Source organism: Pelophylax lessonae, assembly GCF_965119305.1.
Source record: "Pelophylax lessonae genome assembly, chromosome: 9".
Lineage (NCBI taxonomy): Eukaryota > Metazoa > Chordata > Amphibia > Anura > Ranidae > Pelophylax > Pelophylax lessonae.
In genome coordinates this window covers 94,062,498-94,088,481 of record NC_138776.1, presented here as the reverse complement: position 1 = coordinate 94,088,481, position 25,984 = coordinate 94,062,498, and the positions used below count along the sequence as shown (strand labels likewise).

At 40.8% G+C, this 25,984-nt stretch overlaps 1 protein-coding gene across 2 annotated transcripts in view; it reads left to right on the top strand.

Annotated features, from left to right (window-relative positions):
• NEURL1 (neuralized E3 ubiquitin protein ligase 1) overlaps positions 1–25,984 on the top strand; it is a 359,707-nt gene that overhangs the window by 278,449 nt on the left and 55,274 nt on the right. For both annotated transcript variants that reach the window (XM_082268398.1, XM_082268399.1), the window contains exons 2-3: positions 15,872–16,113; positions 21,579–21,900. In XM_082268398.1, the coding sequence (XP_082124524.1) occupies positions 15,872–16,113; positions 21,579–21,900 (564 nt within the window). The remainder of the gene's footprint in view (positions 1–15,871; positions 16,114–21,578; positions 21,901–25,984) is intronic.

Sequence of the window (25,984 nt, the reverse complement as noted above, 5' to 3'; positions counted from 1 at the left end):
CACCTGTCTGATTCTTGAGTGTACCACTTATGCATTATGTCCGGTGTATTATACCACCTAGTCAGGATTTTATAATTTATTTCCTGCATTTTCGTGCATTTAGTTGGTCTAAATATAGCCCTAAACATTCTCTGCTTCTGTGTATCTGTTATGTCTATATTTAGATCCACTTTCCATTTTTCCAACCATTTCAAATTCGGTTGGTCTAATGGCGTATTTAACATTTTATATAAAATAGATAATGGACGATCTATACCTCCTATTTTCTCACATAGCTTTTCAAAGTATGTCAGTGGTTTTTTTAAATTTTTCCGGCTCCGGCAACGTCTCTAAGAAATGTCGCACTTGGAGTGCTTCCCAAAAAAGTAACCTATATGGACCTTCCTCATCCGTTAGTCTACCGATTGAAGGCCACATCTGCTGGCTCGTAAAATTTTTAATATCAACTTGTCCTGTTTCCCACAGTCTTTTAAAATGCTGTTTCTCTAGGCCTGGGCTAAATTTGGGATTTCCCAAAATCGGGTATAATGGAGATTAACCCTTGTCTCCTAGTCTGTTGAAACCCTATTCTTATTGTGTTTCCCAGTAAGGGATGTGATTTTACAGATTTAGGGAGTGTTTCATAGCACCAGATTGCTCTCTTTAATGATACCGTCGTTTGTGCTTGTTCCATTTGAACCCATCTTTTCGATTCCCAATGATGCCACCAGTCCAATATTCTATTTAGATGGATGGCATGGTAATATCTGCGCAGGTCGGGTATAGCCAGCCCACCCAAATTTTTAGGGAGCGTTAGTGTATTGCGCGCTATCCGTGGTTTTTTACCAGCCCAGATATATCCTCCGAACACCCCTTGGGTGATTTTAAAAAAACTATTAGGTATTTTAACTGGGAGTGCTCTCATAATATATAAGTATTTTGGCAAGATGTTCATTTTAATTAAATTTCCCCTTCCGAACCATGACTGGAGACCTCCCCTCCATTGTTCCAGGGTTTTCTTTGTTTCTCTGATCAGGGGAGTAAAGTTTAGTTCGTAAATCTGATCTAGATTTGCAGATATATAGGTCCCTAAATATTTTACTGCTTTCTCTACCCACGAAAATCCGAAGTTACTCTTTATTGTGTCTTTATTTGTTTGTGATATTCCCACTCCCATTGCTTCAGATTTTCTATAGTTTATTTTAAAATTTGATAACTCTCCATATTGTTTAATTTCCTCTAACAGGACTGGTAGCGATATTCTTGGTTCCGACAGTGTGAACAATAAGTCGTCTGCATAAGCCGCAGTCTTGTATTGTTCCTTCCCTACTGTTACTCCTTTTATGTCCTGATTCAATCGTACCTTATTCAGAAAGGGCTCTAGTGTCAGCACAAATAACAGGGGAGATAATGGACAACCCTGTCTTGTACCATTTTTTATACTTAGAGGTTCCGACAACGTTCCATTTGCCTTCACTCTTGCGGTCGGGTTAGAATATATCCTAGATATTATTTCCCGCATTATTTCGCCTACTCCTATATACTTGAGTACCGACTGCATAAAGGTCCATTCAACTCTGTCGAAGGCCTTTTCTGCGTCGGTACTCAGTATGATGCACGGTAATTCTTCTTTGGTGGCTATATGAATTAAATTAAGGACTCTTGTGGTGCTGTCCTTAGCTTCCCTCGCCGCCATGAAACCCACTTGGTCTAGGTGTATTATTTTAGGGAGTACCTTTGCCATCCTTGCCGCTAAGATTTTTGTGAAGATTTTTAAGTCCGTATTTAGGAGCGAAATGGGCCTATAGCTTCCGCAATTCGCGGGATCTTTACCATCTTTTAAAATTAACGTTATATACGCCATTAGTGTGTCCCTAGGTAGCGTCCCCTCTATTCCTCTCTCATTAAACAGTCTCTCCATGTATGGTCCCAGGATGGGGGCCAAGACATGGAAATACTGTATTGTCAAGCCATCTGGGCCTGGCGCCTTGCCGCTCTTCATACTTTTTATGGTCTGTTCTATTTCCGTCTGTGAAATATACCTTTCCAAATCGTCTTTATCTTCCTCCGAGAGTCTCGCTTGACCTGATTGTGTCATATAATCGTCTATTTCCTTTTGCGACTTTCCTATTTCGGGTAAATTGTATAGCAGTTAATAAAAATTCCTGAATTCTTCCGCTATTTGATCCGGCAGTATTTTTTTAATTCCTTTTGAAGATCGAATTTGAGATGTATAGGATCTTACTTTTTGGTTATGAACAGATCTTGCTAAAACTTTACCGCATTTATTCCCTGATTCATATGTGATTTTCTTTGATACTTGTATCGCAGCTTTCGCTTTATAATGCATTAAATCAAGTATCTGCTTTCTTACAAGAGTTAGTTCCCCTGCTGCTATGTTTACCTTTTTTTTTTTTGTGTTCTGTTTCCAAAGTTTTAAGCTTATCCAGTAATGCTAGTAATTGTTCGTTTCTTTCCCTTTTTATTCTTGCACCATGTTTGATTAGAATTCCCCTTATCACAGATTTATGTGCCTCCCATAGTGTACCTATCGAACAGCCAGGTAAATCATTAAAGTCAAAGTAGTCCTTAAGTTCTTTTTGTACCTCTGACCTTACTTCCTCTATCTGTAACAGACTTTCATTTAATTTCCAAAATCTTTGTTTTGTTAATTTAACTGTGGAGATGTTGTAGATCATCGACACCATTGCATGGTCTGACCATGAAATGCTGTCGATGTCAGTATGTGTCACCGCCCGGAGATGTGCATGTGGCACCAAAAAAAAAATCTATTCTCGAATAGGTCTCATGCGGATGTGAAAAAAAAGTGAACTCTTTCTCAGACGGGTGCTGGAGACGCCACACATCTATCAATTGTTCCTTGTAAATTTTCCTCCTCATTCGTCGACACATCGCTTCTGAGGAAGAAGATTTAGTTTTAGAGGTATCAGCCACGGGAGACAGCGGTGTATTGAAATCTCCCCCCACTATCAATTGACCTTGAGTAAATTCCCTAAGTATATTCAGCGTTTTGGCAACAAATCTATCCTGTTGCTTATTAGGAGAATATAAGGTTGCCAGCGTCATCTGTGTTTCTCCTATTTTCCCTTTTAGAAAGAGATATCTACCGTTGTCATCACATAGCTTCTCCTCCAGCTGCCATGGTGTCTTACTGTCAATTAATATTGATACCCCTCTTGATTTTGATTGTGTGTAGGTTGAATGATATATGTATGGAAATGCCTTATTTTTTAAGTATGGTAGATTCCCTGATCTGAAATGCGTCTCTTGTATAAACGCTATATTCGCCTTAACTCTTTTGAGTTCTGATAGTAATATTCGCCTTTTTTCAGGCGTATTTAGGCCCTTTGCATTAATTGAGACAATCTTTATATTCTCCATTTTCCCTGACAGCTTATGTTACAAAAGTTGGAAACTAAAGATCGAGGGCGAAGGAGAGGAGATGGAAAAAAAAGAAAAAAACCCCCCACACAAAACCCCCACTCACTCGATCTTTCATCCACACTCCTCACACTAACCCCGACTCTCCTGTGCCCTTCCCTGTGGATCCTACCCTACTGGTCGGAGCGCAATGCTCTTCCCAGTCTGATCCCCAGGTCGGATTTTTTTTTTTAAATCCTTCCAACACACGGCATTTTACTGCCACCTGTGTGTTCTAAACTTTTTTCAGGGAATACCTGAGGCCTTCCCCCTTTGTCCCCGCTTTCTCCCTCCCTACTCTTACTTGTATGCTTTATTTCCCTATCTCCACTACCCATCTCTTTCTTTCTCTTCAGCCCTAGCCCCTACTTTTCTATAACCCTAGAATACTCCCCCCCTGAGACGCTCTAGGTATTTTTAGAGCCTTGATGACCAACAATAGCTTCCCCTTTACAGCAATAAACACCAAAACCCAAAAAAAAAAAAAAACATTTTTTTTTAATAAAAATTAAAACCCACAAAACGTTTAAATAAAGTAAGGTTTAAACCAAGCATTAATAAAAAAAATATATATTACGCAGTTGAGTAGAATTCAACATCAGAGACCTTTTCAGGGACAGATTACTAAATGTGCATCCTGGGAAAGAATACTACGAGTTATATAGTTTGTGAGGTTGAAAAAAGACACCGGTCCATCCAGTTCAACCTATGATGTGTGTGTGTGTGTGTGTTTGCTGTTAATAGTACATTGTATACCCCTGTATGTTGTGGTCGTTAAGGTGCCCATTTATTAGATTTTTTTAAACTATTGATGCTCCCTGCTGATACCATTGCTTGTGGAAGAGAATTCCACATCCATACCGCTCTGATGGTAAAGAACCCTTTACACAGTTTAAGGTTAAACCGCTTCTCTTCTAATTTTAGTGAATGGACGTGTGTCCTTTTATATTCCCTGGGTCACTGAAAAGTTTGTTCCCTATGCTAGGGTCGACGGCACAGTATTTGTACATTGATATCTTATCCCCTCTCAAGCGTCTCCTCTCCAGAGAGAATGAGTTCAATGCTTGTAGTCTTTCCTCATAGCTGATGTCCTCCATTCCCTTTATTAGCTTCATCCTTCCTGAGGACAGGTGCCCAGAACTGGATGGCATACTCAAGATGCGGCCGGACCAGAGTCTTGTAAAGTTGGTGAACTATTGTTTTATCTCTGGAGTGAATCCCCTTTTTTTATACATGCCAATATTCTGTTGGCTTTGCTTGCAGCAGCCTGGCATTGCATGCCATTGCTAAGCTTGTTATCTATCTACTAGGACCCCCAGGTCCTTTTCCATCTTAGATTCCCCCAAAAGCTTCTCACCCTAGTGAGTAACTTGTGTTTGTATTTCTGGCACCCTAATATATTACCTTACATTTTCCAATATTAAACCTCATTTGCCATGTAGGTGCCCACCCCATTATTTTGTTCAGGTCTTCTTGTAAGGTTTCCACATCCTGTGTAGAAGTTATTGCTCTGCTTAAATTTGTATCGTCCACAAATACTCAGATTGGGCTGTTTATCCCATCCTCTAGGTCGTTTATGAATGTGTTAAACAGGATTGGTCCCAGGACAGATCCCTGGGGGACTCCACTTTCCACATCAGACCATTCCGAGTACTCCCCATTTATCACAACCCTTTGGATTCGCCCCTGAAGCCAGTTTTCACTCCGGATACTCACCCTATGGTGCATACCTACGTACCTTCGTTTGTACAGTAAACGTTTGTGGGGAACTGTATCAAATGCCTGTGCAAAATCCAGATACACCACATCCACAGGCCTTCCTTTATCTAGATGGCAGCTCACTTCTTCCACGAAGGTTAATAGATTGGTCTGGCAAGAATGATTTTTCATTAGTCTATGCTGATTACTACTAATGATACCGTTTTCATTACTAAAGTCTTGTATATAGTCCCTTATCATCCCCTCCAATACCTTGCAGACTATTGATGTTAGGCTAACCAACCTGTATTCCCAGTTACTGTATCCCCCCAATTCTTATGTGAAGACTGAGGAGAAGAAATTATTTAAAACCCTTGCCTTTGCTCTGTCCTTTATAGCCAGATTCCCTTCATCATCCTTTATGGGGCCAATATGTTCTGGCCTCACTTTCTTACTATTTATATACCTAAAGCTTTTCTTTAGGTTTTTTTTACTCTCTTCTGCTATGTGCCTTTCTTGTTCTATCTTATCTGCCTTGATTGCGCTCTTTCATTTCATATTGCATTGTTTGTAATGTTGGAATGCTGCCAATGACCCCTCAGCCTTGTATTTTTTTGAAGGCCTTTTCTTTCGTTTTTATCTGCATTTTTATGTTAGAGTTTACCCACCCAAGGTTTTATTTTCGCTCTTTCAAACTTATTCCCTTATATTTTCTTAAAGCACTCCCATTTTTCCTCAGTGTTCTTTGTTCCTAGGATTCTATCCCGTTTAATATTGTTCTTTACGACACTCTGGTTCTTCCTCATCTTTAGTTTTCTCCAGTTCTGGTCACCATTTCTCAAGAAGGATGTGCTGGAACTGCAGAGGGTCCAGAGAACACCATCAAAGCTAATAAGGGGAGCTGAAGGACCTCAGTTATAAGGAACGACTACAAACAATAAACTTATTCTCCCTGGAAAAAAGAAGCTTAAGCTAAGATATGATCACAATATACAAATATTTAAATGGTGATTTTTTTTTTTAGCACAAGGAGAAAACTAATTAGTCCTAGGTCTCTTAGGAAGACACGCGGCCACTCAGTGAAGCTGCAGGAGAAGCAGTTTAGCCTTAAACTGAGAAAGGGTTCTTTACTGTTAGAGCCAGCAGCTGCGAAAATCTTTATGAAAGGGAAGAACTTTTTATACCCCTGGTTCCCGGACATCACGGCAGAAGACCATAATAACCAGAATGCAGGTGAGAAGGGGTTAATAACCAAAAGACCTTTCAATACTTATTGAATGTTGGCATTGGAGTCAATGGCCTTACCAAGCCAAAACTGGAAAGTTTTTTTCTTTGCGCTGACACAGAAGTCTCACTCCCCCTCTTACATCCTCTGGTCTATAGTATAAATGAAATGGTTGTAGCTGGTGAGCAGGCAGTTTGGCAGAAATTTCCCTGCTAGAGTCTCACCGTTTTAAATACATTTGATGGATAATTCAGCGTGCCTGCCCCAAACTGAACTATAAATATTTGCTAGAATAACTTATGGATGCCATAAAAATATGGGATCCTATTTGCAACATTTAGACCATTTCTTTTAGAATGACATAACAAGCTGTTAGAAATATGTGTGCATTTCCTCACCTCTAAGTTCAGTCCTAGAAAAGAACACTTACAGCTTTTTCATGTCTCTTTATTGGGAAACATTTAAGATAAATACTGGGAAAACCATCGCTGGGCCCTTTTGAAAATGCTATTTGCCTGGCTGCATCTGGCTTAAATATAATTGAGTCACATGAAACGAACAATGAATGTCAGAAAAACTGACAGAATTTCTGCTCTTTACTCTCTCTATACCAGGCCAGTGACAGCCAACAAAATAGCATTTTTAAAAGATAGATCAGCAATTACAATCTCAGTTGTTCTTTCATGACATCCTTTTAAGAAGTTCTCCTGCTATACTGTGTAGGATTACGTTGCTACACTGACAATGTACTGACTTTGTGCGACCTAGAGAAAGCTGCGTTGTGTTGTCATGGACACACATGGCTCTCGGTTTGTCTCCATCTGGAAGAAAAATGTGAACACATTATGTTGTCTGACAAGTTATTCCACTCACAGTAGGAGTGTGATTACTAGGTGCACTCTCAGTTTGGAGTGAATTAAAGTGTTCGTTTCATGCCAAGACAGCCTGTGGTAAAGCCAATTGTTCTCATGGCTCCCATTTAGTTGTATTGATAGGAAGAAGAAAGCATTTTGTGTAAAATAATAAAAAGATGTTATAATCGTGTTTTTTGTTTAAAGTGTTTGTTACCCTTAAACTAAAAAAAAAAAAAAAATGGATCCTGTTCCCTTAAAGCGTGTTATACAGCGCAGTGCTTGTGCTGTGTCGTTTGGCCGCTGGTATCACCTGCAATACCTTTCTGATCCTGCCTGGTTCTGCCCTCTCCCCTGTAAACTGACCAAAGTTTATCATGGCTGCTGAGCCCTGACACCGTGGTCAATGTACTTGCCTTCATCATCCACTGCTATCTGCAGCTCTCCTCTGTCCAGGGGAGGGCTGGGAAGGGGGGCAGGGTGGCAATTGCCCCCCGGGTCACTCTGATGCCAGGTAAAAAGGCTGCACTCAGGGCTGGATTAATGCAGGGGTCAGACACTGTATACAGCTGCTGGTCGCCGCTACACAATGTTATATTTGCAGAGCTGCAGCGGAGCAGTATGGGTAAGCTCCTGCACCCAGCCAGCACAATACTAACACAGTCACTTCCCTGTCATGCAGAGTGATCTCCGCCCAACAGGAGCTTCCTAGGCCCTGCCTGGCATGATGTCATGTACTTGTGTTAAACCTCCCTTGTTGCTGTATACATTAAATTATGTTACCACATTGCATCATGTTTGTCTTGCTTCATAACATTAATATCTATTATAAAACCAGGTGGGCATGGATGGTGAGCTGATTCAATTGTTCAATGGGCCACTTGACTGGAATTGCCCCCCAGGCCTAAGGCTGCCAGCCCTCCCCTGCCTCTGTCTCCCTCTGTCCGCCTCCCCCCTCCCCTCCCTGCCTGTCAGTTCTCACTAGCGCCGCTCTGCTCCCCTCCCTGCTGCTACAAAATTATGTGATCTATATACTATCCCCATTGTTAGATAAGAATATGTGTCCTAGTGTCTGTGCTTTATAAAAAAAAAAAAAAAAAAAGCTGATTTCTACCTATTTTCACAGCATCTCCCGGCGCTCACATGACTCTCAGTTTTCTCCTCCTCTCCTCCCCGCCTCCCAGCTGACATCAGGTTGTCGGGTCCCACCCGCTGGAGCTATCAGATGGGGAGAGGAGAGAGACGAAAGTCACATGATCACCGGGAGGCGCTGTGAAATCAGGTAGAAATCTGCTTTTTTTTATAAAGTAGAGACACTAGCATGTTCTTATCTAACAATGGGGATGGTATAAAAATCACATAGTGGCTTGACAACCACTGTTAGGATTTTGAGACAGTTCACACCAGAACACAGTGTGTTTAAATGCATTGCCCTTGCAATCCGTATGCAGGTTCCAACAGCACCACAAATGTGGTGCATTTGTGGGCAGGAAATCACAAGGCAACGCAGTACCATGCAGTTTGATGCAGCACATTTTTAAAGTAGTGCATGCACTACTTTTTCCATGTTCCAGTGCTATTTGTAGTCCAATCACATGAATGGGCTGCAAAATTGCACTGCACGGGGATGCTGAATGCATTCTTGTGTGATCCTGATTTAAACCCACCCTAAAAGAGACAGAGTAGCTTTTTTTATTAATTTAAAGTGGTTCTAAAGGCTCAAGGTTTTTTACCTTAATGCGAAAAAAAAACTCTCTCTGTGCAGCAACCCCCCCCCCAAATATTTACCTAGCCACATCGCAATCTATTATAGTGCCCAAGAGCCACGGCTCTCCAGGGACTCTCCCTCCTGATTGACTGACTCTCACTGCTGTAAATCACAGCTAGTGAGCCAATGAGGAGAGAAAAGGGCGGGGCTGATATGCGGCCCTGTGTGTGAATGGGCACACAGAGCAGTGGCTTGGGAGCGAGTCTGCTTGGGTGCCCCCATAGCAAGCAGCTTCCTCAGGGGGCACTCAGAAAGAGGGAAGGGCCAAGAGCGCTGACGGGGGACCTGAAAAGATGAAGATCGGGCTGCTCTGTGCAAAGCCACTGCACAGAGCAGGTAAGTATAACATTTTTTAATGTAAAAAAAAAAATCTGAAGCTTTACCATCACTTTAATTTTTTTTTTAGGCAAACATTTTGTTAAAAAAAAAAATGAATCTGTTTCACTCCACTTCCTAACAATATAATTTACCAGAAGAAGCAGACCGAGAACTAACTGAACCAACAAGGGAAAAAGAAAAGTGTTGATTACCCTGAGCCCAGACATCCTTTAAAATATACATAATATCTCTTTAATGTACACATGAACACTTTATAAGTATACAGTAAGATCAAAATCTAATCTAATCCAAAGGGTCCTTATTTTGTTCATTTTTTCTATTCTGCGAGGTAGAAGCTTGCAAATATTCTTTAGAAGTTTTAAAAGTCCTCCAGGCCATATATTGCAATTTAAAGTATGCCAATTGCACTGTTAATTCCTCCAGAAACATTATATGATCTATCTTATTAAACCAAGACATAATAGACAGTGCTAATAATGATTTCCAATGTGAAGACACATTGTTCTTTGCTGGGTTTAATAAATGAGGAATTAAGCTCTTATGATAGTCTTTACATGAAACATTAAAGCCATGAAATAAATGGACACAGGGGTACAGGGGGATAGCATCACCAGAGATAAATTTTACATCATATTTTATGCTTATGGAGGAGGAGTGATATAACTTTTAACATCTTACATTTTCTGATTAATATTAAAGACAATGCCTATATCCTTTTCCCATTTTCCCAAAGAGCCTGGAAAAGTTGGCATCTCTAATTTTAGGATAGCATGTTACATACAAAAAAGAACACAAACAGGGTAGGCAGTCCCTGCTAGGAAATCCTCTATAGGGTTTATTTCCGATATTTTTGGTAGGTTGAAGGAAGAGAGTGTATAAAATACCTCCACAAATCTCCGAAAGATCATGACTTTTCCTTTAAATCTGCCAAAGAAAGCAGCAGATGACCCTTAAAAAAATGAAGTCTTAATATAGTTACATAGTTAGTGAGGTTGAAAAAAGACATCAGTCCAGCCAGTTCAACCTATGATGTGTGTGTTTGCTTTTAACTGTACATTGTATACCCCTGTATGTTGTGATCTCTAAGGTGCCCATCTAATAGTTTTTTGAAACTATCAATGCTCCCTGCTGATACGACTGCTTGTGGAAGAGAATTCCACATCCTTACCGCTCTTACAGTGAAGAACCCCTTACGCATTTTAAGGTTAAACCGCCTTTCCTCTAGTTTTAGTGAGTGGCCACGTGTCTTATTGTATTTCCTTACTCTGAATAGTTTGTTCCTTATGCTAGGGTCGCCAGTACAGTATTTGTATATTGATATCATATCCCCCCTCAATCGTCTCTTCTCCAGAGAGAATAGGTTCAGTGCTTGTAGTCTTTCCTCATAGCTCATGTCCTCCATTCCCCTAATTATTTTTTTTGCCCTTCTCTGGACTCTTTCCAATTCCATCACATCCTTCCTGAGGACCGGTGCCCAAAACTGGACAGCATACTCCAGATGTGGACGGACCAGAGTCTTGTAGAGCGGGAGAATAATCTCTTTATTTCTGAAGTGAATCCCCTTTTTTATACAACCCAGTATTCTGTTGGCTTTGCTTGCAGCTGCTTGGCATTGCATGCCACTGCCAAGCCTGTTGTCTACCAGTACCCCCAAGTCTTTTTCCATCCTAGACTCCCCCAGAGGTCCCCCCCCCCCTAGTGAGTAGCTTGCTTTCTGGTTTCTGGCCCCCAAGTACATTACTTTACATTTTTCAACATTAAACCTCATCTGCCATGTAGTTGCCCACCCCGTTATTTTGTTCAGGTTCGCTTGTAAGGTTTCCACATCCTGCATAGAAGATATTGGCAAGCTTAGCTTAGTATCATCCGCAAATACTGAGATTGTACTAGATATCCCCTACTCTAGATCATTTATGAATTAATTAAACAGGATTGGTCCCAGGACCGAACCCTGGGGGACCCCACTTTCCACACCCGCCCAATCGGAGTACTCCCCGTTAATCATCACCCTCTGGACTCTCCCCTGGAGCCAGTTCTCTATCCAGGTACTCACCTTATGGTCCATACCTACCTTCCTTAGTTTGTACAGTAAGCGTTTGTGGGGAACGGTGTCAAAGGCCTTTGCAAAGTCCAGATACACCACATCCACAGGCTTACCTTTATCTAGGTGGCAGCTCACTTCATCGTAGAAGGTAAGTAGATTGGTTTGGCAAGAACGATTTTTCATAAATCCATGCTGATTACTACTAATAATACTGTTTTCATTACTAAAGTCTTGTATGTGATCCCTTAACATCCCCTCCAAAATCTTGCAGACTACAGATGTTAGGCTGACAGGTCTATAGTTACCCGGGATACACCTCGGCCCCTTTTTAAATATTGGTACTACGTTGGCCTTTTTCCAATCGGCTGGCACCATACCCGTCTGTAAACTATCCTTAAAGATCAAGAATAATGGTCTGGCAATCACCTGGCTGAGCTCTTTAAGAACCCTCGGGTGCAAGCCATCCGGTCCCGGTGATTTATTTATTTTAAGTTTCTCAAGTTTAGTTCTAAGTCTATCTTCTGTTAGCCATGGCGGCACTTCCTGAGGTGTGTTGTTTAGTTTGGCCTTACAAGCTGGGTTCGTGTAGCCCCCCGATTCTTTTGTGAAGACTGAAGAGAAGAAATTATTTAACACTTCCGCCTTTTCCCTGTCCTCAGTGGCCATATTTCCTTTGTCATCTTTTATGGGGCCAATGTGTTCTGACCTCGCTTTCTTACTGTTTATATACTTAAAGAACTTCTTGGGGTTCTTTTTACTCTCCTCCGCTATATGTCTCTCGTGTTCTATTTTAGCCGCCCTGATTTCATCTTTACATTTCTTATTACACTCTTTGTAATACTTGAATGCTGCCAATGACCCCTCAACCTTGTATTTTTTGAAAGCCTTTCCTTTAGCACTAATATGCATTTTTATGTTGGAGTTTAGCCACCCAGGGTTTAGTTTTGCTCTTTTAACCCCCTTGTTGCTCAACCCCCTTGTTAAGTATGCTCTTGAAGCACTCCCATTTTTCCTCTGTGTTCTTTGTTCCCAGGGTTCTATCCCATTTGATATTTTCTAGCAGCGAGCGCAGTTTTGGGAAATTGGCTCTTTTGAAATTCAGCGTCCTTATATTGCTTCCTATAACTGTAATTAATACTGAAACTTATTGACCTATGGTCACTGTTTCCTAAGTTGCCCCGTATTTCTATATCCGTGAGCAGGTCTGTATTGTTGGTAATCAGTAGGTCAAGTACCGCATTGTTTCTTGTCGGTGCATTCACCATCTGACCCATGAAATTGTCCTGCAAGTTATTTAGGAACTGCCTAGCCTTGGCTGAGTGTGCGGTTCCTTCTGCCCAGTCTATATCTGGATAATTAAAGTCCCCCATTATAATGACATTTCCCATCCTTGCTGCCAATCCTATCTGTAAAATGAGGTCCGCCTCCCCCTCCTCCCTCAGGTTGGGGGGGCCTATAGCATACGCCCAATATTACCTTCCCCACCGTGCCTTCCCTTTGAAGCTCTACCCATAGGGATTCTGCCTCGTCCTTAGCTCCATTATTAATATCATCCCTCATATTTACCTGTACACTGTTCTTAATATACAGACATACCCCTCCCCCTTTTTTACCTTCTCTATCTCTGCGATAAAGGGAATACCCCTGAATGGTCGCCGTCCAGTCATGAGAGCTGTCGAACCAAGTCTCAGTTATCCCCACAAAATCTAAGTCCTCCTCAAACATCAGCAGCTCTAGCTCTCCCATCTTGTTGGCCAGGCTTCTGGCATTGGTATACAAACCTCTTAATTTTGACTGGTTACACCTATCCTCATTTGATGTTTTTAGGCTGCTCTCGTGATTTATGGGATCCTTTCTCCATTTAAAAGAAAACGCCTATTATTCATACCTGGGGGAAACATAATATGGCCAGTAATAGGCATTAATGGTGAGTTCTAGCTTTATTTGAGACGCTTATGGCCACTAATGGACGTTAATAGTGAATTATAGCTCCATTTGAGATGCTTATAGAGAGGGCCCCAGTGAGGTAGCATCAGCCTTGTAGGTGGGAAAGTGTGAGGAAAAAAGGTAACCAGAAAAGTTCTGAAAGATCTATTACACATGGGAACTTTTCCACAGCAACCCATTTTTGCATTCTTATCTAATGTCCAATCTGTAGGACTTGCCAACAGAGTAACAATATAGTATCTCCTAAAATCGGGTATTGCCAAGCCACTGTCCATCTTTATGTTGATGATAATGTTGACTGGGAGAAATCGTATAGATGGAATTTGTATAAGCGGCATCTGATATTAGGTGAATTCTAGGAAGTACATTTTTTAAATATTAATTCTTCCCACCCATGAACAGATTTTCCTCCAGGATGATACATCTTCACTAATTTCTTGTAAGATTGGACTGTAATTCAGTTTAATTATGCTGGCCAGACATGTAGTAGGATTTATGCCCAGATATCTCAATGTTGCCTGGTGCCTCTGAAAAGGTAAGAATGACCCCAACGAAAAGGCTTTGGAGAGGAAGAGACCAATATTTAATATTTCAGAATTTGATAAATTGAACATTTATAGAAAGAGGAAATGGGATTAGGAAAGCATTGTGGGCAGAAACGTTCTGTGCTGCTCACCTCAAGGGGTAAAAATATTATTGTCAATAGTGATCTGTCTGATCAATGTTCCACCAAGAGGTGTTAACCAGTGGGTGTCTATCTGCCCCTCCAGGGGCAAAATTAGGCAAAGTTCCCAAAGAAAGCCAAAATAATTTCTTCAATGTCTTTGCCCACTCTGCTTTGAGATGTTTGGATGTCTGTTAACAGTTACAGTGCCTTGCGAAAGTATTCGGCCCCCTTAAACTTTGCGACCTTTTGCCACATTTCAGGCTTCAAACATAAAGATATAAAACTGTAATTTTTTGTAAAGAATCAACAACACGTGGGACACAATCATGAAGTGGAACTAAATTTATTGAATATTTAAAACTTTGTTAACAAATAAAAAAGTGAAAAATTGGGCGTGCAAAATTATTCAGCCCCTTTACTTTCAGTGCAGCAAACTCTCTCCAGAAGTTCAGTGAGGATCTCTGAATGATCCAATATTGACCTAAATGACTAATGATGATAAATAGAATCCACCTGTGTGTAATCAAGTCTCCGTATAAATGCACCTGCACTGCGATAGTCTCAGAGGTCAGTTTAAAGCACAGAGAGCATCATGAAGAACAAGGAACACACCAGGCAGGTCCGAGATACTGTTGTGGTGAAGTTTAAAGCCGGATTTGGATACAAAAAGATTTCCCAAGCTTTAAACATCCCAAGGAGCACTGTGCAAGCGATAATATTGAAATGGAAGGAGTATCAGAACACTGCAAATCTACGAAGACCTAGCCGTCCCTCTAAACTTTCAGCTCATACAAGGAGAAGACTGATCAGAGATGCAGCCAAGAGGCCCATGATCACTCTGGATGAACTGCAGAGATCTACAACTGAGGTGGGAGACTCTGTCCATAGGACAACAATCAGTCGTATACTGCACAAATCTGGCCTTTATGGAAGAGTGGCAAGAAGAAAGCCATTTCTTAAAGATATCCATAAAAAGTGTCGTTTAAAGTTTGCCACAAGCCACCTGGGAGACACACCAAACATGTGGAAGAAGGTGCTCTGGTCAGATGAAACCAAAATCAAACTTTTTGGCAACAATGCAAAATGTTATGTTTGGCGTAAAAGCAACACAGCTCATCACCCTGAACACACCATCCCCACTGTCAAACATGGTGGTGGCAGCATCATGGTTTGGACCTGCTTTTCTTCAGCAGGGACAGGGAAGATGGTTAAAATTGATGGGAAGATGGATGGAGCCAAATACAGGACCATTCTGCAAGAAAACCTGATGGAGTCTGCAAAAGACCTGAGACTGGGACGGAGATTTGTCTTCCAACAAGACAATGATCCAAAACATAAAGCAAAATCTACAATGGAATGGTTCACAAATAAACATATCCAGGTGTTAGAATGGCCAAGTCAAAGTCCAGACCTGAATCCAATCGAGAATCTGTGGAAAGAACTGAAAACTGCTGTTCACAAACGCTCTCCATCCAACCTCACTGAGCTTGAGCTGTTTTGCAAGGAGGAATGGGCAAAAATTTCAGTCTCTCGATGTGCAAAACTGATAGAGACATAACCCCAAGCGACTTACAGCTGTAATCGCAGCAAAAGGTGGCGCTACAAAGTATTAACTTAAGGGGGCTGAATCATTTTTCACGCCCAATTTTTCAGTTTTTTATTTGTTAAAAAAGTTTGAAATATCCAATAAATTTTGTTCCACTTCATGATTGTGTCCCACTTGTTGTTGATTCTTCACAAAAAATTACAGTTTTATATCTTTATGTTTGAAGCCTGAAATGTGGCAAAAGGTCACAAAGTTCAAGGGGGCCGAATACTTTCACAAGGCACTGTATATACCACTGTATGAAAATTAGTCTTTTAGTTACTGTATATTTAAAAAATTTTTCTCATGCTGCTTTTTCTTTTATAGACTCTATAGGTGGGACATTTCCAGCATCATCTCATCGATGCCATCACAAGCAAAAGCACTGCATGCCGATGCCACAATGTGGCGGACTAGTCATCAGCCCTCTCCTTTTCCACCCCCATGCCAAGGGGTCCCAGATTATGATGGACAACACACAGAAAGCAGTAAAGAGGCAAGCAAGCTTCTGCAACGCTATCACTTTCAGCAACAGGCCGGTGGTTATCCATGAACAAGTCCGCCTTAAAGTAAGTGTGTGTTTGGTTTTCCTAAGACTTCCTAATGAGTAGCAAGTTGAGTACATTTACATCCAGATCCTGAAAATCAGATGTGAAATCAAACAGCTGCATGTCATAGACAAAGATATACAGAAATGGGCAGTTTTTATATACAACCAGTATCTTGATTCTAACTCTGTCCAGCTCTGTACCTGCTCAAATGTTTGTCACATACCGGAAAAAAATGCACAAGATATAACTGAAAAAAACTTGGTAAGAACAACTTATCCTGGCTCTGATTGTCCTCCACATTTCAACCTCATCTAGCAATGTCATTGGGTCATGCTTGCCATTACTGAGCTTCCAAGTAAATTACATTTGCAGCAAAAATATTTTGACAGCATTCTCGTGTGGATTTTTCATGGATATTTAATTTTTTGTCTAAATTGGCACGAGGAAAGAAAATACATCAAGCTTTTTTTACTGCTCATAAAATCTGCAAGAGAGGGGAAAAATAGTGTACACAATTTATTTTTTGAGAAACGCCGTGCTCTTCGACAGCTCAGTGTTCTGAATCTTCACGCCTGGCTTCCTTCATTTAAATGGAGGGAAAGGTTACGTATCGAACACGACTATCTGGACCCGCCAGAATGACTGCGGCTATAGTCTGTCAAGTCAAATTATATGCAAAATCTTTGTCTTGGCTGCTTATCCTACAAAAATAAACTTAATTTCTAGAGGAGATGCTGTCACTACTTTGCTGTATATGATATAGGAGAACATTTGACATTTTAAATACACAATGGAAAGATTTTTAGTGTTCTTTTGACTTTACATTATAACTTTAACTTATAGAAACATTCTTTAATACTTTCTGGAAAAATGTGAAACTATTTAAGACTTAAAGTGGACCTATGAGGCCAGACATATGGGAGATGTCATTGCTGATCCTGATTTCACTACATAGTGAACTGATGCCCAGCAATTATACTGATTGTAAAATTTGAAGTCTGATGATCTGAATGCTTGTTCTGGGCCATTGAATCACTGGGTAGTGAAGCCAAGTTGGCAATGGGATCTCCCATATTATGCCATATTATGTTATAATACAAGAGTTCTTTAATAAGAATGGTCTTAGCATTTCCCCATGTTTTTGGTATGGCATAATGTGCTGGTTTTTTTAAAGCACTGATAGACTTTTTCTTTTTGTAGTAAGTTTTTATGCATTGCAACCTTTATCTGCTTTTCTTCAAATTAAGCTATACATGAGCACCTACTACTAGCCCATTTTCTATCTCCAAACCAAATAAGCTACTATTAACAACTGATTCAAGGCTTAACGTGCAGATAAAAAAACAAAAAAAAAAAACAATCATTTTAGTGCATCTCTGCAATCTGTGGACATTTCTGCATGCTTCATCTGTTTAAGATTGCTGCAAATAAAGATAATCTCTTTTGATCCTGCCATAAATACCCTTTATCCACACTTCCCCCTCTTCTTATCATCATAATTTAAGAGGGATGTTCTGTAGAGAGGAACTCACATGAGACTAATAACACTGCTTGGGACTTCAGTAAAACTCATGTCATCAACAGTTTTTTTCAGTACTTGCAGCAATTTTAAAGAGACAAAACATGGTAAAATGTGCATGTATTGCAGAGGTGTACTGATTTTTTATTTTTACTTTGCCCAGACATACACATAGACCCCATTCACACCTATGCAGTGATGGAGGGTGTTCCCATGCATTATTATTATTTTAAGTAGGCTGCCCTATGCTCGAGTAAAGTGCCTGACTCTTTTAAAAATTGTACCACACCCAAATGCTGTGTACTTTGATTCCATGCGTTTTGACGCACATATGTTAAGATGCGTGGGGTGCCATTAAGAATTATGGCACCACTGAGCAACTGCAAAAAGGCTGCACTTTTTTATGTTATGGGAAAGCACACGATTTGCACGTTCCCAGATTGCACAAGTACTAGAGTAACTAAACTTCTAAGAAATAAACAACCCCCTCTTAGTGAATATTGCACATTTCAGGAATTTAAACAAACTTTTTTTTTTTTTTTTTTTTTTTTTTAGCAAATTCCTACCTTTTGTTGCTCTGAAAAAAAATCACTGTTTCATTATGTCATTTTTGGACTGAATATGAATGGGAAGGTCTGGTTCATTATAATCAGCTGGTTCACTCTCAGTTGCAGTTTTGCATTCCTTTTAAAAGCATTTAGGGAGTATCTCACCAAAACTGAAATTCCTATTGCAGGGTAAGCTTAAATCTGACTTGTATCTTAAATCAGACTTATGGGGAAATCAGTGAACCAATCACACAAGCAAGTTATACATATACAAGCACTTTTCCCTTGGGACTTTAATGGCAACACATATAGAAATCCTACACCATACTTATTATTATTATTATTATTATACAGGATTTATATAGCGCCAACAGTTTGCGCAGCGCTTAACAAAATGAGGGCAGACATTACAGTTACACTACAATTTGGAACAAAAGGAATCAGAGGGCCCTGCTCGTTAGAGCTTACAATCTAAAAGGGAGGGTCAATTGATACAAAAGGCAATAGCTGTGGGGGATGCGCTGATGGAGCAAGAGAAACAGCGTTATTAGTTAGTAGCCGGGTAGGCTTCTTTAAAGAGAAGGGTTTTCAGGGATCGTCTAAAGATGGATAGATTAGGGGACAGTCGGACAGATTGGGGTAGAGAGTTCCAAAGAATGGGAGAAGCTCTGGAGAAATCCTGGAGGCGAGCATGGGAAGAGGTGACAAGGGAGCTAGAGAGCAGGAGGTCTTGGGAGGACCGAAGAGAGCGGCTAGGTTGATATTTTGAGATCAGGTTAGTGATGTAGCTGGGGGCAGAGTTGTGGATGGCTTTGTAAACTGTTGTTAGCACTTTGAATTGTATTCGTTGGGTGAGTGGAAGCCAATGAAGGGATTGGCAGAGAGGGTTGGAGGACACTGAATGGTTGGTAAGGTGGATAAGCCTTGCAGCAGCATTCATTATGGATTGAAGGGGGGATAATCTATGTAAGGGTAATCCAATGAGGAGGGAGTTGCAATAGTCGAGGCGAGAGATAACCAGGGCGTGAATTAAGAGCTTGGTGGTGTCATTGGTTAAAAAGGGCCGTATTCTAGCGATGTTGCGGAGGTGAAGGCGGCATGATTTGGACAGGGATTGGATGTGAGCCTGAAAGGACAGTGCAGAGTCCAGGGTTACCCCTAGCACCCTGGCATATGTGGAAGGACTAATAGTTATTCCATTGATCTTGACAGAGAATTCTGGGGAAGGGGCACGTAGAGGAGGAAATATTAAGCCAGTTTATTGTACAATCTGTGATGTAAGCATGGGATGCCTTTATAATAGTCTATATAGTAATAATTGTAATGTTATACTTGGAAAAATCCCCAGGTTAGGGAGGGATTTATTCTGTACATATACTGTACCTTTCATACCCCTGAAAAAGGATTGTCCAAAATGTGTTAGATCTGTCCAGATCCAGGGATAGTGTAGATCATAGACTGTTAGGTATTTTGTCATCACATGATGTACTTGTACAAATGTATGGTGGCAGTCTGGTTTGGAATTTTAAAGTGTATTTTACATAATGTCAGGAATAAAGTTGATGTACAATTTTTACTGTTTGGGTATAGGATTTCTATATGTATTGCCCTTAAAGTGGAGTTCCACCCAAAAGTGGAATTTCCACTGAGCTGTATCTGTTTTTGACAGGGACTCTTCCCCACTTCAAGGAGACAGCGCTGTGGGCAATTGAAAAGCGCAACGCACTTCGCGCATGCGCAGTAGGGAACCGGCTTCACTGCCAGTTTCCCTTATAGCACATGACAGTGGCAGCACCTGACAGCCAATTCAAAAATCGGTTGTGGTACCAACATCCTGGACTCACTGGACAGATAAGTGTCTATATATTCAAAGTCAACAGCTACAGTCTTTGTAGCATAAACAGAAAGAAAGCAGCGCCAGCTTAGTGAAGCATAAGGTTTATTAATACAAAAAACACATAGTGACTTACTCTTAGGCAAGTAAAGGCCGGTACGGTAGGTGAATGGTATCATCCATCTTCTTGTCCTAGATACTGTTGCAGAAAGGAGGGGTGCGGGGTGCCAGTGGTGCGTGGAGATAGTCGCCTAATGAAGGAGCACGGATGCTCTGAAAGCTAGCCACGCCCATCTTTCCCTCCGCTTCACAGGAAGTGATGTCGGGCTGACAGGAAGTAGGAAGTGGAGCCCCACTGAAAGTCCTCCACCACCACAGCACCATCAGACAGGCTACCAGACAACAACCTCCACGCACCACCGGCACCCCTCCTTTCTGCAACGGTATCCAGGACAAGAAGGATTATGATCCCATTCACCTACCGTACCGGCCTTTACTTACCTAAGAGTAAGTCACTATGTGTTTTTTGTATTAATAAACCGTATGCTTCACTAAGCTGGCGCTGCTTTCTTTCTGTTTATTATCTTTAGAGCCTCTCCTTGCTCCAGCTGGCAGCTGCTTTTCGTGGGCCCCCTTCCACTTCATCCTTTTTTATATTTTTCTACCCATTTTTTACTTTCTATATTTTTACCTCTTTACCTCATGGTATGCCACCCACCAACATCAGAGAGCGCCATGTAATCATTGACTTTATACAGTCTTTGTAGCTGATGACTTTTAATTTTTTTCCCCCCAGGCGAAAGTCTTCTTTAAAGTCTCAAGGGAAATGTGTGTGTGTGTGTGTGTGTGTGTATATATATATATATATATATATATATACTGTATGTATATCTTGTATCTAAATAGGGTTGCTGACAATTAGATTTGACCTACTATTGACACGAACAGTGTACAGAACACATCCAGGTTGCCATATTGTATTGAACTGTAGAGAAATTACAGTGGCTGAAGAGTGAAAAGTAAAGGTAATTTTTAACCAGATTAAATTACAACATGGCTTGTGTAGTAATTGTATATGCTTTAGAAATTCCCTTTAAGTGTTTACAGTATAAAGTCACATTATTGTTTTTTTTAATAAAGTAGGGAAGTTTTTAAGCCCTACCAGGCTATATTTTTTTGCTGTCTGTAACCAGCTGGGGAGATATCCCTTCATCTCCGGTCTTGGAAATGTAACCAGGAGTGAGAGGTAATCTGAGATGAGATTATGTGAGTAGAGTTTGTCTTTTACCAGAAGACTATAGTGTAAGATGTAATGTACCAGCTGTCAATGAAACAAGGAAGCATTAGGAAAGGTAAATGCATTATGATAGCCGCCCAATCCTGCGTGAATGCTTTCACACACTTGCTTTGCAGGAACGGCCTCTGCTTCTGTAGGACTAGTCTGCATACCTTCACTAGTCCTTTGGTAATAAAGAAACAGTCATTTGAATACTCACTACTTTTTTGCACTTTGTTGTATTTGACAAATTCTGAAATCTTGAGTTTGTATACACAATTTTTTAAATTACTACTTCTTTTTCAGATAACCAAAAAACAATGCTGTTGGAGTGGTGCTCTTAGGCTTGGATTCACTTCCAAAGATCCATCACGGATTAATCCTGACACATTACCTAAGTATGCCTGTCCTGACCTCGTCTCTCAAAGTGGATTCTGGGCCAAGGCATTACCTGAAGAGTTTGCTAATGAAGGAAACATCATAGCCTTTTGGGTGGATAAAAAGGGTCGAGTGTTTTATCGGGTTAATGATTCTGGAGCCATGCTGTTCTTCAGCGGAGTTCGGACTACAGAACCCCTCTGGGCTTTGATTGATGTTTATGGGCTCACACGAGGTGTGGAGCTACTAGGTAAGCATATTTTACTTTGCTATAAGGTGCTTTCAATGCTTATTTTTTTTCTATAAATGGATTACCATGCCACCTTTAGGAGGAATTGGATATTGGCAAACAAAATAGCCATTGACCAGCCAGGTATGACCCCCTCCCACTTCTATCATGATTCAGTTTTTTGCTAGTGTTCCAGGAGTACGGACATCTGGACATGAGAAAAGTTTTACTATTTTTACTAGTCATTTTCTCTTTTTTTTTTTTTAATTATTTTTTCTACAATCAATATTTTATCTACATTCTGAACTAAGCTCTTTATACAGTTATCTATATTGCCATATTCTCAGCAATAGTTTTGGAGATCTGTACCCAGACCCTGCTGGACCAAAGATTGTGGGGCCTTCCTTTAAAATGGAACTTTGATCAGAAAATGAAGTCCCATTTGCAGGTATAGCTATGTAAAACATCAAAAATAAATGCCTATACTGTCTAAAATCCAGTAATAGACTGTCTCAACCCACTCTGTACATGCTCAGTTGCACTCCATTTTTTGACACTGTGCTGAGGGAACACAGGTTAGGGAGGGAGAAAAGAAAAGCAGGAGAGGTGATAAACTCTGATGCCAGGGAGACACAAATGACATAAACTTACAAGGATAGAGCCTTATATTATCTCCATGATGTTCTCCCTTTCTCCCTCACCTGCAGCCTGTGAAATTTAGCACTGTAAACCTTCTTCTCTAGCTGAGCCAAGACATACAATCAAAGCTGGAAATGTACATATTTTAATTTCAGTAAGTGACATAATGTTTTTGAGACTAAGGAGAGGGGGACAATTTCCAATATGGAAATGATTGCTCTGGGCTTCAACAAAATTGTTGCCTCCTGCAAAAGAAACATGAGCAATGCTTGAGGGAATTTACAGCACCCATTGATTTTGGTAGCACAATTATTAATGGGGAATGTATGGTCCTTGCTAAAGAACATTATTTTTTTATCAAGTTGTTATGGGTAAACCCGCTTTAATGTGACCCTCGATCACTGGACTTTCCAGATCTTTGTGTAAGGTATCCATGTTCTGAGCCGTGGTGCAACCTCTGGTATGACCGAGTCTCTGAAAACTCTGTAAGAAGTATGCCATGTGGACCGAGCATCAGAGGCTCCTATGTTTATTGGTACCATTGAGTGACATTATTACACCCCTTTTTTCTAGTTTCACAAAAAAGGTTAACACGCTGGACAATTAAGTGCTGTAGGTCTAACTGGAGTGTCTCTGTTCCTGCCTTTTGAGTGTGAGGTAGCTGCTTCCTCCCATTGCTCCTTGCTATTCTCTGCAGTCACATGGTCATCTACAACCATTAAAACTCTCCAGAAATTGGTTTGTGATTACCTGTGGTTTTCAGTTAAGTTGCCTTTGTTAAACTATTCAACATATTGGATCCCAAGTACAGGAAGGGAAGTCCCACCGAATCTAGTCTCTCCAGCTCACAATCTACAAACAGTTCTGGGGTGTCCTGGAGTGCCCATCCCCATAGACACTGGCAATATACTCCTCAGAGTCTTCTTTAGTCCTATCAGGGGTTGCCCCCCTCCTCTGCCTTATCCTGAGAGGAGTTCTCTGTAGTTATGCTTGATTTAATGGGCCAAATTGCAACCGTGTTTGCTAACTTGGAACACAGAGGGCTTGAGCGTATTTCTACATAGAATCTGTGTCAGACATACTTGCAGTTGTGGCTGTCTCTGAGCATTCTGTTGCTAAGGCTCTGTCTGTTGAGGGTTCTCACAAATCCTTGATGGATGAATTTGTTCCTGAGGAGCTGCAGCCAGCTACCATAGCTCCCTGGCTTAAAAACGCTCAAAAATTTACCAGTACACTCATTACTTGAACCTGTTCTGACTGAAAAAACAAAATATAAACTATACACTAAACACTTTACAGACCTGTTGAGAAGGCATTTAATATATATAAGGAAGTAGGTTCTTGCACTGTGGATCCGACGATTTCTCGTCTTAACCAAACACTGACTATACCTACTGAGGATGCGCCAGCATTTAGAAACAAAGCATTGCTTTTACTAGCAAACCCTGTTGTGTGGACCTATAGCTGTAATGCCTGTATGCCATACCTTAGGGCAGGGGTAGGCATTAAGGGTTCAGGAGTGCGTTGCGCTCAGAATGCAGGGTTCAGGAGTGTGTTGCGCTCAGAATGCAGGGTTAAGGAGCTCATTAGGGTCAGAATGCAGCGTTAAGGAGCGCATTAGGCTCAGAATGCAGGGTTAAGGAGCGCATTAGGCTCAGAATGCAGGGTTCAGGAGTATGTTACACTCAGAATACAGGGTTCGGGAGGGGTGATGTGAATGGGGGTAGAGGACACTGCTATGGGGGTGACCCTGCCCATAACAGTGTCCTCTGCCCCTTCACATCAACACATAACCTCTCCCCACACATAAAAAGTGGTGTCTTCTGCCCCCTTTGCCCTATAGCAGTAACCTCTGGCCCCCCTTCCCTCCCATAGCAGTGTCCTACCTGTTTCCACAGCAGAGACTGGGAGGCAGCACAGTTCTGGACAGAGGGCGGGAGCTGGCATAGTGACTTTTCATATACCGATCCGTCTCTTACCCACTTGCCGTAAGTGACACCCGGGTGATACCGCTCCGTCTGCCATACGATATCGGAGGTCACGCCTGGCGTGACCACATGACCTCCGACATCGTCATTGTATGCCGGACAGAGCGGTATCACCCGGGTGTCACTTACGGCAAACGGGTAAGAGACAGATCGGTATCGGGTGGGTGGGAGATGGGGCGGGTGAGAGACAAAGCAGTATTAAGTGGATGCCGAACGGAGCGGTATCACCTGGGTATCACTTACAGCAAGTGGGTGAGAGATACTGATCTGCCAGCAGATCTGCTAATATGGAATTGCTTATATCTTTAATTTGTACATATGTGAGTGGCATATTCAATAACATTTGTTAACGGAATTATGCTATGTGACATAATTTAACCCTTACATGAGCATCACCACCTAATGGTGGGAGGAGGCAAAGATTAGTCTCGGACCCTGACCTAGGATGTACAAAATATCGGCCGATACTGATATGCGATGGCCAAAATATCGGTATCGCTATTAGCAACGAAAAACCGATATCTGTCAATCCCTAATCTGCTCCCTCTTTTGTTTTTTTTGTCATTCAAATTGAAAATGCATGTATTGAGCAACGGTACAGTGATTCTGTTGGAAAGCAGACTTTTTATCAAAACAAGAGGTTTCTTTTTTCTTTTCTAAGTAATAGAGAAATGAAACTAGAGCTTCTTTATGGCCTCTGCTAACCAGGCTTTAGAGAGACTGAACTTTGACCCCTCTCCTGCTGGGTGCAGGCCAAAAGTCCCATACCAATAATATGTGGGATTGTGAAAATCTTTAGGGTTCTCAATTCTTTATAGCCCAACTGACATTTAAAAGAATTAGCAGCAAAAAATAAAAAATAATAATATGTGGTCTCTTTGAAAGGGACCCCAATGTAATTTTAAGAGCTTCAGTACATAATTGGAAGGGCAACATTGCACAACTGCATATTCATATATGGTGCAATAACATATGATTTCACAAGAAAGATATAACTGGAACATTACAAACGCTCACCTAAAAACATATGTGGTATACTTTTTAGTTCTTTTATAGGAACGAGTGGAAATAAATTTACAATATGCATTACTTCAGTTGTTCTGGGGGTGTTCTTCTGTACAATCTTGGAATTGTGTAGAAACATAAAAAATCAACCATACAGTGCATTTTTATATATATTTTTTTTTTTTGTAGAAAACACCATATTTGCTTATATTCATATGATAAAGCAGCACAAGACAGCAAAAGACAAACATGGCAGGCATCAAAACAACTTCTTCAATATGGCATAAACATCTTCTATAATATGTTTAGTAAAATAATGTTCTATAGCAAAAGCTTTGAATTTGGGATTTCAGCATACAGCTTGGGCCTGGGATAAAAATAGAAAAGGCTGGTAAAGGCGCTACCTATAAGTGATGACTAATATAGAAATCATCATGTAAGATCAAATAAATATATAAATGCAAATAGTGATA